The sequence below is a fragment of the Elephas maximus genome, chromosome 22, assembly GCF_024166365.1.
Source record: "Elephas maximus indicus isolate mEleMax1 chromosome 22, mEleMax1 primary haplotype, whole genome shotgun sequence".
In the NCBI taxonomy this organism is placed as follows: domain Eukaryota; kingdom Metazoa; phylum Chordata; class Mammalia; order Proboscidea; family Elephantidae; genus Elephas; species Elephas maximus.
The window spans coordinates 20,791,336-20,810,307 of NC_064840.1; the positions used below are offsets into that span (position 1 = coordinate 20,791,336).

Here is an 18,972-nt window from a genome sequence, read left to right on the forward strand (position 1 = left end):
AAAACAGATATTTTGAGCAACGGGGATATTCTGGGAGGAATTAAGGCAAAGGAGTGAAAGAAATCATCCAGGGAGGGTATGTAGGGTCACAATTTACCCCTTTGGGGGTGCTATCAATCTTATTCCTTTTTTTTTTTTTTTTTTGGCGTTAATATTGCAGAGGAGGAATCTGAAGAGAAAGTTTTTAGCTTTTTTATAACTTTGTTTTTTGATTGGATGCTGTGTTTGTTCTTTACACTTGAAATTTAAGAATTTTTCCAAATTGTCTTAGAGTTCGTTTCTGCTTATTAGTTTTTCTGAATCCCAGTGAACTCACTTCCTTTCCGCCTCAGATCTTTTCAGTTATATTAATTTATATTACCTTTTTTTTTTATTAATGCCTTTAATTGATTTGTTTGGTCTTCTTTTGGGGGATGCCTATAGTTTGAATCTCCATGATGTTCTCCACCTCCATTATTTTCCCTCTTAAAGAATTTGATTCCTGTGTTCTGTATTTTTGAAAATTTTCTTGAGCTTATCTTCTATCTTGCTGATTTGATTTTGTGCACTGTCAAGTCTATTTCTCATTGCTTTGGCTGTGTTTTTTTACTTTGGTTATTGTGGTTTGGATTTCATGGTACTCTCCATTTATCTTGGCCTGTTCTTCAAAAGATGGAATGTCCCCTTCTAATGAAGAAAAAAAACTAAGTGTTTCCTAAAATTGGGTTCTGTTTCATGGACTAAATATATTTCAAAACAGAAATTTTTGGCTTTAGCACTTTATTCCTTTTCTTGCCTGCGACAATCTTTTCTCACAGAGTTAAAAAAAATTGTTTATTCAAATTTTGAGATTGACCAGTTGATCTTTGCTGATGTGTGGAAGTCCACAGTTGGTGGCTCTTGGATTGCATGTTGGCTTGGGAAGTGATTCAGAAGCAATGGATTATCTTCTCACTGTCTTAGCTATTCTTGGCTTCTACCTGCTTCAGGATTCCAATTTTTATTTTCCAATCGCTGGTGTTTGTGACTATCTTTGAGCCTCAGTGTGTCCGTCTCATTTTCTCTAAGTCTTCATGTTTTGTTTTTAGCATTTCCATCGTTGGATGTATATTTCTGGGTGTCCGTCTACCAATCCGGGTCTCAGTCTCTAGAGGCCCAGTGTCTTTCTCTGATGTCTCAACCCCACTACTCCCTAAGCCCTTACTCTGTTTTATATTTCTCCATAGTACTTATCCCAATGTGCATATTACATATATTTGCATGCCTCTTCAGTCTAGAATATAACCTCTATGAGGGTATACTTTTTTTTTTTCAGTGCCGGATCCCCAGGAGCATGGTAGGTGTTCAACAAATATTTATTGAAGGAACCTCTGTCTGACTCGCAGATCCTCTCAGAGTCTGTCGTTTTGGTCTCACATTTGTTTTACACTTTCTCAGTATGTAAATGTCTCTTTCCATCTCGGTCAGGCCTTTCAGTTTCTGTCCTTGCGTCGAAGCCTCTAAATTTGTGTGTGGGCTACAGATTCGCGGCCTGTCCCAAGCCCGGCGATGTGTGGCGCGTCGTCGGGCCTCATGCGCTGTCCCGGGTTGTTCTCTGGTTCTGTCAGGAACCCCCGCTGCAGGGCTGTCTCTGCTCCTTAGCGTCTCTCCTCACGCTCTGTTTTGTAGGACCTCTCCCGACGCCTCCTTCTCCTTCGGCGTCTCAAGGGCCGCCTCCGGCGCGCAACTCCCCCACAGCCACACGTGACCGCGCCGGCGGCGCCTCCACAGCCGCCGCAGTGCTCCGCCCTAGCCGGTCGCTTTCGCCAGCCACGCACGCCCCGCCCCCTGGCCGCGGGGAGCCAATCCGCGCGCACGCTGCTTGGCCTCTCCCCGGCGCCCTCCTCGGCGCGCGCCCCGCCCTCCGCCCGCTCGCCTGCCCGCCCGTCAGTCAGGCAGTCGGTCTGAGCGGCCGTCGGCTCTCCAGTTCGCCTGAGCGGCGGCCTCCATCGTCCTTTACGGTCAGCGGCGGCAGCTGCACCGGCTGCAGGCGGCCCCTCCGGGAGGCGCGGCGGGAGCCGAGCGGCAGCCGCGGAGCGTCGAGTCCAGCGCGGCGGAGGCGGCGGCGGCGGCGGCGGCGGCCCGGCAGCCAACATGGCGGCGGCGGCGGCGGGCGCGGGCCCGGAGATGGTCCGCGGGCAGGTGTTCGACGTGGGGCCGCGCTACACCAACCTCTCGTACATCGGCGAGGGCGCCTACGGCATGGTGTGGTGAGTGTCCGCGCCTCCCGCGGGCCCGGCCGCCCCACCGGCGCGGACACAGCGGCGGCCTCGCCCGCCCTCGGCCTCTCGTGCCGTGGCGACCCCGACCCCGGGCTTGGTCGCGCGCCGGCCGGGGCCTGGGCCCGGGCGGGGCCTGGGCGTTGCTCACGGCGCTTATCTGGCCGGCCTTTGCTCGCCGAGAGGAGACGGGGGGCGGAGGCCTGGAGCCCTGGCCCCCCGGACCCGGCGCAGCAGCGGCTTTAAAGCCCGGTCCCCAGGGAAGGGACGAAAACGTCGCCCCTCCCTCCGTCCCTCCCCAGTTTGCTCGCCTCGTAGCCTTCTTTTTGACGTTCGATTTTAAAACCGGGAATTCCTTCCGATGCTTGTCAGTGGAGGTGGCGGTGGCCTTGAAAGCGGTTCGCCTCGGCTTGTGTGCAGAAAACCAACATAATTTATGATTTTTCTTCTCTTGCTTCAGTTTTCCACGAACGGCCTTCATGAAATATTTTCAGTGGTGCTTAATGGTGCTCTCCTGCGCAGGCTTTCTAAAAAGCATTAGTGACACCAGTGTGGGTTATGGAATATTTCAGTTCCTAAGTTTTAAAATGGATTTTGATATCGTACTGTTAGCGTTTCACGAAGGCCAAGTCAGCCTCGCCCTCTTGATCTATTAAAGAACCTTTTGGAGTTGGGCCTAATTTGACGTTTTTTTTTTCATTACCCCAAGTGCGCTCTCTTAACTGCACGAATGCATCGAGCTGTTTTAGCAAAATGACTGGGCTTTTCTCGTCAATATTTTAGCGGTCAGTATAAATATATGCAGCCTTAACGGGGTTCTCGTAGAACCACGTATAGTCAGTCTCCTTCATCTTGATCCAGATCCCTCAGAAACGTTTGTGGAATGAGAGGCTGTGTTGTTTTTATTAGCCCGAACTAGCTGTAGTGTTTTGTGCTGAGGAAGACTTGTAGAAGTGTAGCCTTCCTTACACCTAAATCTTCTTGTCTGTGTTTATGTTTGATGAAGAAAGCAAACTGGTATTTATTGAACACTTTGTGGCAGGTATTGTGCTAATTACTTTATCTCATTTTATTTGAACAGCCACCTTGAGAGGGAGGAAAAGGCAGCAGTATCCGTCTTTCATAGGAGCGCCGGTGGTGTGGTGATTAAGCACTTCGCTGCTAACAGAAAGGTTGGTGGTTCGAACCCACCAAACCCTCCAGCCACTCCACTGGAGAAATATCTGGCAGTCTGCTTCTGTAAAAATTACAGCCTTGGGAACCCTATGGGGCAGTTCTGCACTGCCTTACAGGGTCACTGTGAGTCGAAATCGACATCACACAGTGGGTTTGGGGTTTTTTTTTTGCATCCCTCTTTCAGGTGAGAATGCATTTCTAGGTAAAGTCAGTTACGAAGGTCATACAAGTAAGGTGTCAGACTTCAGATTCAGTCTGAGATCCAATTTCAAATGCTGCTGCTCTTTCCATTGCACCCTGCTTCCTTAAATAGTATTATTAATAATTTCAGAATTCTAGCATGTTTTACTGTTACCAGCAAGTCTATTTCTGAAATGTATTCAAATTTGAATGATTATAATTTTAGAAATGACATAGGGGCCATGTTTTATGAAGTTACTTAGCTAGGTAGAAAGACTAGTTAAAATTATTTCTTAAGAGACTTTATTGAATCTTGAATATCTTCATTCTCTGCAGGAGCAAAATGCTTCACAGTATATAACTGCGAAAGTTAACATGAATTCATGGGGTTAGGAGCCAAAAAAGAAATTAAATTAGGTCAGGCCTAAAAGAAATAAAAAAAAAAATAGGGCCCTATAAAGTACTGGAGTCTGCCCACAGCATTACGTCTGTGTCTGCATTTCGCTGCCATTAACACCTGCTGGTAAGTGTGCCAGTGAATGTGTCTCATGAGAGGCTCAGAATTGCCGACCACATCCTTTGGCCCTTCTTTTTAAAATTCACTCATCTAAAATGTGGACTGGAAAATCTTTACATTTCTGTTGAAAGTTATTTTTCTACCTGATAAAATTTTTATCAGTTTGAATACGATTTAACTATTTCTATCGCTGCTGTTGTCTTGTTTGACCTTCCGAGTTGTCATTCAAGTGAAATATTAAGTCCTCTTACTGTGACTTTCCTTTCCTAAGTAAAACTCAAATATAAATAGAATTTGAATCCTGGGTCTTAGCTTTTTACCTTCAGGTTGATAAAATACACTAGTGAGAATTTGATTTTCTACACAGCATATTATTAGCATATAATAAATGTTGATTAACTGTTGGGTTTGTGGAGGGTTTCTTGGTTGAAATGTTAATATTTGAATAGTGATCTTTTAAAAAACCTAATGTTCCAGAAGGATTTTTGGGTATTCTTTAGCAGTTTTTGTCATTTCCTGAGTCAGGTCATTAGGCATTGTGCCTGTTCTGTGCAGAGCCCTTTCCTAATAATTGTGTGGAGGATATAAAGATGGAAGAGTGGGATTTGAGTTGGGCCTTTAAGAGTGGGTGTGATTTTGATAGGCAGATAATAGGAGCAAGTGACAGCTTGAGCTGCAGAATCTAATCCTGGAAAAGTACTACTTAAGTGGCAAGCTGTGTAGGACTCTGAAGGCCAACTGAGTTTGACTGTAATTTTGTGTAACTGGGAAGCATCACCATTTTTAAAAGAGACAGTCACATAGTTAATTTTGATTTTGGAGGGGATGATAGAAAAAAACTGGAGTGGGAGAATCAATTAGGCTGTTAGAACCATTTGTTGTTATTAATTGCCAGTTGAGTCGATTTCTCCTCATGGCGACCTTGCGTATAACAGAACAAAACATTTGCTGGATCCTTGCCATCTTCATAATTGTTGGTATGTTTGAGTCTGTTGTGGCTGTTATGTCAGTCTATCTCCTTGAGGGTTTCCCTTGTTTTCATTGGCCTTTTACTTTACCAAATATGATGTCCTTTTCTAGTGATTGGCCTTTCCCGATGACAGGTCCAAAGTAAGTGAGTTGAAGTCTCATCATCCTTGCTTCTAAGAAACATTTTGGTTGTATTTCTCGTAAGACTGATGTGTTCATCCACAGCGCATATTCAGTATTCTTCGCCAACACACAGTTTGGACATATCAGTTATTTTTCTGTCTTCAGTTTCATTATCCAACTTACAACCATTTACTACCACCACGAGTTGCCATCAAGTCAGCTCTGACACATGGTGATGCCATGTGTGTTAGAGAGTAGATCTGTACTCCATGGGTTTTTCAGTGGCTGAGTTTTTGCAAGTAGCTTGCCAAGCCTTTCTTCCAAGGTGCCTCTGGGTGATCTTGAACCTCCAACCTTTTGGTTAGCAGGTCAGCGCATTAACTGTTTGCACCACCCATCTGGAGATGCAGTACTACGATGGCAGAGGAAGGTAGCAGATGGAAGTGAGAGACCTGGTAGGGGTAGACTCAGTAATGGGGGCTCTCACCAGAAAAGTGATAGATTGTGGCAAATATGGGTAGAATCAGGGAATAATGAGGCCTTAAAGGGTAAGATGCCAAGAGAGGTGGGATTTAGATTTGAGAAGAATTTCTGAGACAGAACAAGACTGGGTTCTATGATTGATTAGATATGGGCGTTTTTGTTAATTCCAAGGCTTGGAGCTTGGATGGTGGTGATGCCATTATCAGAGAGAAGGAATACAGGAGGCAAAGCAGGTTTGTCAGGGAGAAATCCTGAGTTCTGGTTTGGACTTGTTAAGTTTCTGGTGCCTGTGGGCTATTTAAAGAATATTGAGAAGGCATCTTGAAATTTATAAGAGGGAAGCTGGAGGTGAAAATTCATGTAAACAGTGATTGAAGTTTTGAGTGGATGAGCACAGATTCTTATTTGGGGTCATTGGCTAGGTGAAATTGCTGTTAGAAGTTTTTGTATGTTCATTCTTTTGGTAAACAATACATAATGTTCAATAGATTTTCAGAGAGGTCCATTATTCCCAGAAAGGTTAAGAACCACTGAGGTAGAACAAAAAGACCAAGGAGGTAACTCTCGCAAAAAAAAAACAAAACATTTTAAGAGGCAGGTAAAAGAAGAGGAACCTGAAGAGGACTGCAGTATTGTATAAGAGGAAAATGGGAGGGGAAAGGAATGAGAATAGAGAAATGGAAGCCATATGTTTGATCATCTTACTGCCTAAGATAAGAAGGATCTATTTTAGATAAATTGAGTTTGAAATATTGTTTCTGAATGTGACAGAGAGGTCCTGGGGTCATCCCCATAGAGGTATTAATTGAAGCCTTGAGAGTGGATGGGAAGAGGAAAGATCTGAGAAATGAGTCAAATGAATGCCTGCCATTATGTGTCAGTGTAGGGCAAGTTAGGAGAGAGGGCAGAGGAAGTCAGAGACTGGAGACCCAAGAAGGCACATACGTTACCAAAGGAGCCAAGGGAGATGGGCAGTAAGGGACTGGTATTGAATACTATGGAGGGAGGGCAAACAGAATGAAGCTGAAGACAGGCTGCTCTTGGATTTGTTGATTTTCAGCTTTCCTAAAAAACAAAACAAACAAACAAAACAGATGGTTCCAACCAAAATTTCATTGTGATCATATTCCCGATGATATAATATTGTGACCTATTAAAGTTTTTGTGATTACGACAGGCCAGTAGAACTACCATTTATTCAACACTTTTTTTTTCTTTGTAAATATATTAACTCTAATTCTCTTAAAGGAAACAATGGTGGTATGGTGGTTAAGAGCTACAGCTGCTAACCAAAAGGTCAGCAGTTGAAATCCACCAGGCACTTCTTGTAAACCCTATGGGGCAGTTCTGCTCTGCCCTATAGGGTCACTATGAGTTGGAATCGACTTGACAGCAATGGGTTTTTTAATCCTCTTGAAACGAAAAACCAAACTCACTGCCTTTGCAACCTTATCCTCTTAACCACACTGCAAAGATGATTACCTTTTTTTTTTTAAACTTACAAGGAAACTGAGATACAGAGAGGTTAGTTACCTTGCGGAAGGGCATACACTAAGGAAGTGATACAGCAGCCCAGTCTGTCTGATTCCTAAGTAATACTCACCAAAGATCAGAGTTGAGGAAATAGATGCTTTCAGCAACAGAAAGGATCTGTTGTCTCCTTTTCTTTGTATCACTTTTAAGCCTTCTTTTAAACCTTCCATGCAAGATCATTCACTCAGAAAACATTGACTGAGCAACTATTGTGTGCCAGGTTTCACATGGTCCCTGACGGTTAGTAACTCTTAGTCCAAACGGTGGGATGGAGTTGAGCGGTAATGCAACGATTATACCAGTGTTATACAGGAGGAATATGTGAAGTGGCGTTAGAAAAAGAAGGCCTGAGTGACATGGGAGCTGTCTTTGTGGGGTTTCACAAACTTTTCAGCAAGGTGTTGATGTATGACTAGGAACTTGCCTTTGAGAGTGCGTTTTAGGCTGAGGGAAATGTACGTGGGAAGGCACAGAAGTATGAAAACAGCACATAAGGTTAGCGAAACCACAAGTTGATCTTGTAGATGAGAGAGTCATTGGATTTTATAGTGTTGCCTTCATTGTCTTATACTTTCTACCCACTCTTGCTACTAGTGGTACTCTGTGGGGGTGATTCTACCCTACTCCCCCTAGGGACATATGGAAATGTGACGGAGACTTTTTTTTTTTTTTTTTGGTTGACTTGCGGGGGTGCTATGGCCATTCAGCATGTATGTGGGGGAGGCAGGCATGTTAAATGGCCTGCAGTGCATGGTGCAACCCCTCCATAAGAACTGTCCTGCCCAGAATGCCAGTGGTACACCCCCCTACCTGAGAAACATTGGGCCCTATTCAAGTTCTTCCTCTGAGACTCATCTCCTCCGTAAACTTGCCCCCCTTTACTCCTGCTGTAGCACTCCCTCTCTTGAACTCTACTGGGTATTTGTACCACCTGTTTGAAAGGCAGGAACAGCAGTGGTATATATCATATATGAAGGCCTGGAGACAGAGATCTGGATTCATATTCTTAGTTTGGCTTGCTGTTAATTTAACTGTTAATAAAGAAGTCTCGTGTATTCTTTGGGGCTCAAAGATAAGGAAGCCAGCCTACACAAGCAACAGAAAAATGTTTTTGAACAGTGTAGAGTACAAGAAAAACTCAGAACAAAATTAAGTTTTATATTATTACCATACATAATGTGCTCCTGATAGCAGCTTATAACTGATATGCCATTCCCATGAATTTAATTTGTATAATCTAAGTTCTCAGATATTGATAAAAAAATTTTATGAAAAGCATCCAGTTGAGCTTCCTAGGAACTGTATATAGTTTATTTCTCACCTTGCTCACAGTAATGTACCCATTCATTAAAAAGCAGCTCTGGTTCCCCGGCACGCATCCAGCGCTTCCTGTGTCCCTGCCTAGCCCTGATGCTGTATTTCTCCCCTTTGCTTTTCTCTCCTTCACTGCTGGGGAGAGGTGCCAGCGCCACATCCAGAAGCTATGTGCTGTTTTCTGCTGCCACTAGACAGGCCAGCTGGCCTGAGCTGACTGCTGGAGGGCTTTAGGCAGCAGGAATGGCCCATGTGGTACCACAAGGAAGGGAGAAGAGATTCCAGGAGAATTCTGACCCCAGGCTTTCTGGAATTCCGCGCACAACTGCAGGGGAAAGCTTATAGGCAGCTCAACAAATTTATGAGCTTCTGTTTCATCGTCTGTAAAATGAATGTGTTGAGCTATGACTATAATAGTTTCCTCCAGGCTCCTTTCAGAGGGGCTTTAGGCCTTTACCCCAAATGGAGAAACCTGTGTAGCACATCCTCTCCCCTAACTGATACATTACCTCTCCCCGCTTCCTTCCTTTCCTCTCTCCTCCCTCCCTCTGTTTTTTTCTTTCTTTTTCCCTCTCACGTTTCCTCCTTCTACCCTTCGCCCTCTTTCCTTTGTTTTTTCTTTTTTTTTGTCCATCTATCTTCATATGTATACCTACTGGGATTAGCAGGGTAAGAGTTTCTTTGGGAAAAAAGTTCAATTGCTTAAAAAACATTGGGAAACCATTGGGATAGATGTTCTTAGATTCTCAGTCTTATGGTAAGCTCTGAGTCCTGAACTGATGGCCGTTAGGAGCTGGGAAGTGGAGTATAGGGGTGTGGGGGTGTCTGCATGGGATAGGCCATGACCAACTGGCTAACATTAGTGCATGCCTGCCTTGCTATAGGTGCTGTGCTTTCAGATTTGTTCTCATTTAATCTTTTTTTTTTTTTTTTTTATAATTGTGCTTTAAGTGAAAGTTTACAAATCAGGTCAGTCTCTTCTACAAAAATTTATACACACCTTGCTGTATACTCCTGATTGCTCTCCCCCTAATGAGACAGCATACTCCTTCCCTCCACTCTTATCTTTTTGTGTCCATTCGGCCAGCTTCTAACCCCCTCTGCCCTCTCATCTCCCCTCCAGATAGAAGATGCCAACATAGTCTCACGTGTCTACTTGATCCAAGGAGCTCATTCTTCGCCAGTATCATTTTCTATCCTGTTAAGTCCAGTGCTTGCCTGGAGAGTTTAGCCCTCAGTTTTGAGACATTTTTTTTTTTTTTTTCCACTGTCCAGATGAGGTACCCAGGGCTCAGGTAACCTGTCCAAGGTCACACAACCAAAACTATAAAGTAGATCTGAGATTTGTATAGACTCCAAAGACTGTGACCTTTTTTTTTTTTTTTTTAAATACTGTAGACTTTACTCTGTTCTACGAAGCTACCTGGAAACACACTTCCTACAGCCTGGATTCTTGAATATGTTGGCATTAAAGTGTAAAATGATGACTGTCATAGCAGATGACATGGGCCTGATGAGGAGAGTGGAAGAGGGAACAACTGAATACTTCAAAGGGTTGAGGGAAGTAGGGTTTAAGCAACTTAGTTTTTATCAAGAGGGTAGTGTTGATATTTTTTCTCACCCTTCTTACTTACCTTCACCAATTCCTTGATTTCCCTTCCTTTAATAAACATTGTTAAATACCAGCTGTGTACCTGTCCTGTATGCTAGATGGTAGAAACACAGTGGTAGTAGTCCTTACTCTCATGGAGTTCACAGTCCAAGAGGGATGTAATAACCTTTAGTGAGTATGATGAGGAGCAGAATGTTGCCAGAGGATATTAAAGGTGGCTCTAAGATAGTCTGCGGAGTAGTCCGGAGAGTTTCTAGGTGCAAGTAGTGTTTAAGCTGGAACCTGGAGAGTGACTTGGAACTAGCTGGAGTGTTTCAGATTGTAGATGTACAAAAGTAGAGTGGGGGAAACCTATTAGGAAGTATCTGCAGATGAGAGATTGTGGTAGCTTGGACTAGGGTGGTGGCAGTGGGTCTGGAGAGAAGTAGAATCATGGTTGTACGTTACAGAAACCTCCTGGAACTAGCTTGAGTAAAATGAAAAGTTCATGATTAAGATCTGGGGGTCTTTGTCTAGATACTCAGGGACAGGAAGTATAGTTAAAGCTTCAGGTGTGGTTGGAGCCAGGAACTGGAAAATAGTCAGACCAAGGCAGTTACTTTTACATTTATAAAATCTTTTTATGTGCTGTTTCTCTGCATAGCTGGATTTTTTTTTTTTTTAAACCACTTTTTACCACTTCCCCATGCACTCGGCCGAACATAGCTGGCCCTAGCTTCTCGAAGGTATGTGCCTTCAGTTCACTTGACAACCAGAATACTCTTGAGTCCAGTTTCTGGGAGAGGGAATCTGACCCAGCTTGGGGTAGTGTCTACCTCTGGTCTCATCAGCTGAGGCCCAAGGTGGGGTCAGTTAATAAGGCAAGGCATCTCTAAGGTGGCCAACAGATGCCTCTCATTGACTGCTGACTGACTAGTTTAAAGTTCTTAATGCCATTTCCCCTGCTCTTCTCCAGAGTGAAACTGTTCCCTGCTGGTGGAGCCTGTGGAGAAAGGAAGGAAGGAGAGGACTGGAGAAACAGCAGGGGCCAAAGGGCTTTGGGTTGCTTTTAGGTCTGTTCTGCCTTTCTGTTTCTGTCAGTTTGGGGTTATAGCTAAACTGAATGTAGTATTTAAAACAGAATGCATTCTCATGGCCCCCAGACTTTCTGGAGCCATGGAAGTTGGATGAACCCCTGAAACTATTGTTCTGAGATAATCTTTAAACCTTAAACCAAAAAATCCCCTGAAATCTTCTTAAAACAAAACAGTAGTCTAGCTTAACTAGTGAAAAATGCCTGCCTTCAGCATTATGCTTTTTTAAGAACTATCTATATGGGATCAAGTCAGCAGCAACTTGAAAGATAGGAAGCTTAGGGGGCAGTGAGTTCATGTTAATGGAAGAGAAACAACTCAGAAAAGGAGGGTGAGAGTGGTTGCACGACTAGAAGACTATAATCAATGTCACTGAATTGTACATGGAGAAGTGTTGAATTGCTGTATGTTTTGCTGTGTATATTCTCAATAACAACATAAAAAAAACCCCAAAATGCGTTATCTAATATTCGGTACATATATAACATTAATGATATATATGTGAGTTGTGCAGCCTAACAATAAACACCTGAGAACCCACCACTCAGTGAGTGAGTTCTCAACCAGATTTTCTTAGACAACCATTACTGTGTCCCTGGCCACACCACAGGGTTTTGTCTTCTTTCTGGGAGTGTGTATGGTAGAGTGAGTGAGAGCATGAGTTTTGACCATTTATATACCTGTGTGCAAGTTTCTCAACCTGAGCCTCGTTTTCTCACCTGTAAAAAGGGATAATGATACCCATCTCTCAGTGTTACGAGGATTAAATGAGATCGTGTACATGACACAGTGGCTGCAACAAGAGGCTCAAGCATAACAACTGTGAGGATGGTGCAGAACCGGGCACTGTTCCGTTCTGTTGTACACAGGGTTGCTATGAGTCGGAACCAACTCGACAGCATCTAACATACAACAGCAACGTGAAGTGCGCTTAGGACTCAATGCCTATTTATGCCGTTAATGTTATTACCTTGAAGGAAATGGACCCAGTAAGACCTGGGCCCTCCATAACCTCAGTCTCTTTGAATATCCCCCTGGAACACAAAGCAGCATGTGTAGAAGTAAAGATACTAGACCTTGGAGCCAGACAAGTTGTGCGTTGAACTCTAGTTGCATGATCTTGGGCACTGGCACTCCCGTTCTTTAAGAGTCACAGCATCTTTTCTGTGCCAGGCCCTGGGCCGTTTTCCTGCCCTCCCTTAAGAGGGTTACTATGTAGTGTTGAAGACAGACCGATAAGGAAGTAAATGACTGTGTAAGGTGGTATGTGCTTTGAACAGAGTAAAAACCACAGTTAGGAGCTGTTCAGGACAGAACAATTAACTCCGCCTTTGGCTCCCAGTCACTAATTAGTTCATCAAATAGTGTATGTACAGGCACTGTTCTAGGTGCTTGGACATGAACCATCTAGCTCTCAGGGATTTTCTAAGCTGTGGGATGCCTGGCAGAATGGGAGTGGCTTGAAGAGAGCGTGGTGGGGGCTGGAGAGGGTTGGAAAGGCCTTGGGGACCCTGGGACCCTGGCCTTAAGCTCCTTCTAACGAGTTTCCCTTTATTTCTCTTTTTGTAACACTTATCACAAACACAGGTCTAAAATACCTTTTTCAAAGTCTGTTAGCATGTCATTTAATTTTAAAAGGTCCTTTCTGCTTTTCTGCATTTGAATTGAATAAAAACTAAAAAGAAAGTAGCTTATGCACAAACCTATTTTTTAAGTGAGTTATTATTGCTGTTGTTATTAAACGGACACGAATCACCTCTGACCAGCTCCTACAGTAAGCAGATCATATTTGTTTTCTTTCTTTTTTTTTTAATAATTTTTATTGAGCTTTAAGTGAATGTTTACAAATCAAGTCAGTCTGTCACGTATAAGCTTATATACACCTTACTCCATACTCCCACTTACTCTCCCCCTAATGAGTCAGCCCTTCCGGTTTCTCCTTTCGTGACAATTTTGCCAGTTTCTAACCCTCTCTACCCTCCCATCTCCCCTCCAGACAGGAGATGCCAACACAGTCTCAAGTGTCCACCTGATACAAGTAGCTCACTCTTCATCAACATCTCTTTCCAACCCATTGTCCAGTCCCTTCCATGTCTGATGTGTTGTCTTCGGGAATGGTTCCTGTCCTGGGCCAACAGAAGGTTTGGGGACCATGACCGCCGGGATTCCTCTAGTCTCAGTCGGACCATTAAGTCTGGTCTTTTTATGAGAATTTGGGGTCTGCATCCCACTGTTGTCCTGCTCCCTCAGGGGTTCTCTGTTGTGCTCCCTGTCAGGGCAGTCATCGGTTGTGGCCGGACACCATCTAGTTCTTCTGGTCTCAGGATGATGTAAGTCTCTGGTTCATGTGGCCCTTTCTGTCTCTTGGGCTCATAGTTGTCGTGTGACCTTGGTGTTCTTCATTCTCCTTTGATCCAGGTGAGTTGAGACCAATTGATGCATCTTAGATGGCCGCTTGTTAGCATTTAAGACCCCAGATGCCACATTTCAAAGTAGGATGCAGAATGTTTTCATAAAGCCATAGTCCCCAAACCCCCACCCTTGCTTCGCTGACCTTTGAAGCATTCAGTTTATCCCGGAAACTTCTTTGCTTTTGGTCCAGTCCATCTGAGCTGACCTTCTGTGTATTGAGTATTGTCTTTCCCTTCACCTAAAGTAGTTCTTATCTACTAACTAATCAGTAAAAAACCCTCTCCCACCCTCCCTCCCTCCCCACCTCGTAACCACAAAAGCATGTGTTTTTCTCAGTTTATACTGTTTCTCAAGATCTCATAATAGTGGTCTTATACAATATTTGTCCGTTTGCCTCTGACTAATTTCGCTCAGCATAATGCCTTCCAGGTTCCTCCATGTTATGAAATGTTTCACAGATTCGTCACTGTTCTTTATCGATGTGTAGTATTCCATTGTGTGATTATACCACAATTTATTTACCCATTCATCCATTGATGGACACCTTGGTTGCTTCCAGCTTTTTGCTGTTGTAAACAGTGCTGCAATAAACATGGGTGTGCATATATCTGTTTGTGTGAAGGCTCTTATTTCTCTAGGGTATATTCCGAGGAGTGGGATTTCTGGGTTGTATGGTAGTTCTATTTCTAACTGTTTAAGATAACGCCAGATAGATTTCCAAAGTGGTTGTACCATTTTACATTCCCACCAGCAGTGTATAAGAGTTCCAATCTCTCCGCAGCCTCTCCCACATTTATTATTTTGTGTTTTTTGGATTAATGCCAGCCTTGTTGGAGTGAGATGGAATCTCATCGTGGTTTTAATTTGCATTTCTCTAATGGCTTTGTTTTCTTTTTTCTTATATCTGTTCCCTAAAATAATTTTTGAGAATTTGACGCCATATCATAGTTCTTCCCTCATTTAGGAATTATATTCTATTGTAAGAGAAGCTGTGGTTGACAAATAAAACTTGATGGGGCACTTTAAGCAAAAAATTAATAGTTTACTTCTCAGCCAGTCCAGTCTCTACACAAATTCAAACTTTTTTGTTTGCTGCTCTAATTTGCAGTGCTGTTAATTATAGCATTGATGGATTTGTATTTCTAAGCCCAGTGGCTTGCAGAGCCTTTTGCCCCAGGGATTGGAGGGTTGGCTGATGAGTGAGTGGGCTGCAGAGCCTTAGAATTCCCTTCAAGGCAGATGAGGGCCAAGGCAAATTTGAGAGAAGATGAAAACTGCAGCTCCTGCCAGTTAATAAAGTCCCACATTTTACAGTTTGGACTTTAATATGGGTTAACAAGCTTTTTCAAAATACTCGTATCCCCCTTAGAGGGTGAAGCCTCATTCACTTTTTTTTTTTCAATTGTGCTTTAGGTGAAAGTTTACAGAGCAAATTAGTTTCCCATTTGATAGTTTGTACATACAGTGTTTTATGACCTTGGTTTCACCCCCCACAGTGTGTCAGCACTCTCCCCGTTTCTGCCCTCCTTTCCCCATTTTCTTTCATCCTAATTTCCTGCCCTTCTTGCCTTCTCGTCTTTGCTTTTGGGCAGATAATGTCCTTTTGATCTTGTATAATTGATTGTCCTCTGGGAATGACTTCACTTCCAGGTTGAGAGGGTAGGGTGTCTTAGGGACCATAGTCTTGGGGGTTCCTCCAGTCTGTCAGACCAGCAAGTCTGATCTTTTTTGTGAATTTGATTTTTTTCTACAGTTTTCTCCTGCTCTGTCTAGGACTCACCCTCTGTTGTGATCCCAGTCAGATCATTTGGTAGTGGTAGCCAGGTACCATCTAGTATTTCTGGCCTTGGTCATGTAGGCTGTGGTTCATGTGGTCCATTAGTCCTTTGGACTCATTGCTCCCTTGAGTCTTTGGTCCCCTTCACTCTCCCTCCCTCCAGACAGGAAGAGACCAGTGGTTGTATCTTAGATGACCACTCACTCACTCACTCACTCACTCACTCACTCACTCACTCACTCACTCACTCACTCACTCTTTTATACTAGACTGATTATGATTATTTTTTTAATCCTTTCTATTCTAATTTTTAAAATATTTTTTATTGTGCTTTAAGTGAAAGTTTACAAATCAAGTCAGTCTCTCATGTAAAAACTTACATACACCTTGTTGCCTAGTCCCAATTACTCTCCCCCTAATGAGACAGTCTGCTCTCTCCCTACACTTTTTCATGTCCATTTCGCCTGCTTCTAACCCCCTCTACCCTCTCATCTATCCTCCAGGCAGGAGATGCCAACATAGTCTCAAGTGTCGACCTGAATCCAAGAAGCTCACTCCTCACCAGCATCCCTCTGCAATGCATTGTCCAGTCCAAACCATGTCTGAAGAGTTGGCTTCGGGAATGGTTCCTGTCTTGGGCCAACAGAAGGTCTGGGGCCATGACCATTGGGGTCCTTCCAGTCAGACCATTAAGTCTGGTCTTATGAGAATTTGGGGTCTGCATCCCACTGCTCTCCTGCTCCCTCAGGGGTTCTCTGTTATGTTCCCTGTCAGGGCAGTCATCTGTTGTAGCCAGGCACCATCTAGTTCTTCTCGTCTCAGGATGATGTAGCCTCCTGTTCATGTGGCCCTTTCTGTCTCTTGGGCTCGTAATTACCTTGTGTCCTTGGTGTTCTTCATTCTCTTTTGCTCCAGGTGGGTTGAGGCCAATTGATGCATCTTAGATGGCTGCTTGCTAGTGTTTAAGACCCCAGACACCGCTCTTCAGAGTGGGAGGCAGAATGTTTTCTTAATAGATTTTATTGACTTAGATGTCCCCTGAAATCATGGTTCCCAAACCCCTGCCCCTGCCACGCTGGCCTTCGAAGCATTCAGTTTATTCAGGAATTTTCTTTGCTTTTGGTTTAGTCCAGTTGTGCAGACCTCCCCTGTATTGTGTGCTGTCTTTCCCTTCACCTAAAGTAGTTCTTATCTACCATCTAATTAGTGAATACCCATCTCCCGCCCTCCCGCCATCCTCTCGTAACCAAAAAGGAATGTTTCTTCTCCAGTTAAGCTATTTCTCAAGTTCTTAGTATATAAAAAAAAAGACTGATTATTATTATTTGTGAATTGACCAACCAGCAAGCAGAATGAGTCTGTCTCTAGCCTTCTTCTGTTTTTTTTTTTTTAATAGCTTTATTGGCGTACCATAAAATCCAGCCATTGCAAGTGTTCCATTCGATGATTTTTAGAAAACTTAGAGTTGTGCATCAGTCACCACAATGCAGTTTTAAAAACATTCCTACCACCCCAGAAAGCTCCCTCTTACCATTTGCAGTCAGTCCCTACTCCTGCTCTCACCCTTAGGCATTCACTGATCTGCTTTCTGTTTTGCCTATTCTAGAAATTTCATAAAAATGGAATCATATCAGATACAGTTTTTGTATCCGGTACTTTCACTTGTAATGTTTTTGAGATTCATCCACATTGGGAGATCAGTAGTTGGTTGCTTTTTTTTTGTCAAGTAGTAATTAATTGGATAGCTGTACCAAATGATGAATATTTGGAATGCTTCCAGTTTTTGTCTGTTATGAATAATGCTGCTGTGAACATTCATCTACAAGTCTTTGATACATGTTTTCATTTCTCTTGAGTTAGATGACTAGGAGTGGAATTGCTGGATCCATATGTTAAGTGGTGTGTGTGTGTTTGGGGGGAGGTGGTGGTAAAATAATCTTACTTTAAACTGTAATGAGACTGCTACTTAATTAATTGAACAAATATGAGTACCCTCTGCCCAGGCCACTGTTCCATCACTGGGAATGCAGTGGTAAACAAAACTAAGTCTCTGCCCTTGTGGAGCTTGCTTTTCTGTGGAGAAGGCAGGCTGTGGTGGTGAAGTGCTCTGAGGAAAAACAAAATGGGTCAAGGTTGTAGAGTGGAAAGGAGAGAGAATTTTTTTTTTCTGTGATAAAAAAAAAAATTAATGCTGCGTAGTTTTAAAATCTTGAAGCACTGAAATGTATAGAAAACTTGTAAGTACAGTACAAGGAAGTTGCTTTCCCTGCACCATTTGAGAGTAAATTGCTGATACAATGCCCCATCTCACCTGAAATACATTTGTATATTTCCATCAAAGAAGGACACTCTTTCTTGGGGAACCATGATACAGTCATTGCCATTAGGAAATTAACATCGACACATTAATACTCTCCACTCTTTCTTTTTTTTTTTTTTTTTTTTACTCTTTAGATTCCATTCAGAAGTCTGAACTGGATTATAGTCACATGTTGCATTTAGTTGGCATGTCTCTGGTCTCCTGCAGTCTGGAACAATTCCTCAGACTTTTTTTTTATTTACTTTCATGGCCTTGACACTTTTGAAAATTGGTGGGTTTTATCTTTTTAAGAAACCGTCAGACTATTTTCCAAAGTAGCATTTTTCGTTTCTGTCAGCAATGTATGAGGGTTCCAGCTTTCCACATCCCTGCGAGCTCTTGATTTTGTCAGTCTTTTTGATTATGTCTGTGGTTTTTATTTGCATTTCCTTGATGACTAATGATGATGAACATTTTTATGTGCTTATTAACCATTCGTATATCTTCTTTGATAAGGTATCTAATCATATTTTTTGCCTGTTTTTCAAAATCCTCTTTTCCCATTTGACTTTGATATACATAGTTAAGCACTCACCAGATTTTCCTTTAGAGCAGAGATAGCCAAGAGTTTGATGCATAATTCTAATCTACACATGAGACAACATCAGACAAACCCAGTTTAGGGACGTTCTACAAAATAACTGGCCTGTGATATTCAAATATGTCAAGGCCATGAAAGCCAAGAGAAGGCTGAGGAATTGTTCCAGACTGAAGAGTCTAAAGAGGAGAACTAAATGCGATACATGATTCTGAACTGTCATAATTGGCGAAGCGGGAATGGAGTCCGAAGATGAGATGGTAGTCGTGTGTCAGTGTTAATTTCTTGATTTTGATGGTTGCATTGTGGTTATGGAGGAGAGTAGTCTGGTTTTGTTTGTAGGAAATGTTGGGGGTATTAGGTATTGGGGGAAACGAGGCATCATACTGGCAGACTCACTCTCACACACTTCAGGGCGTAAAAATTGGTTGTACTGTTTTTGTAACTTTTCTGTAGTTTATGATTTAGATCCTTTCTGCTAAAAAGTCTCTTTTAGGAAGGCACTTGCAGGAGGGTGTGCCGGAATTTGGGGTAAGGCATCTGACAGAAAGAACACTGGCTTGGGAGTTAGGAGACCTGAGTCTTGGTCCTGCCACCACTGACACATTGCCTAGGCTTGTGGAAGTCACTTTCCTTCTGCTGGTTTTCGTGTTTCGCACCTGTAAAATG

The 18,972-nt window shown here is 43.1% G+C and overlaps 1 protein-coding gene across 1 annotated transcript in view; it reads left to right on the forward strand.

Moving 5' to 3' along the window:
- The first annotated feature begins 1,879 nt into the window (after positions 1-1,879).
- Positions 1,880-18,972, forward strand: part of MAPK1 (mitogen-activated protein kinase 1) — a 121,842-nt gene continuing 104,749 nt past the window's right edge. The window contains exon 1 of the mRNA XM_049865089.1: positions 1,880-2,228. Within this exon, the coding sequence (XP_049721046.1) occupies positions 2,113-2,228 (116 nt within the window). The 5' untranslated portion in view covers positions 1,880-2,112. The remainder of the gene's footprint in view (positions 2,229-18,972) is intronic.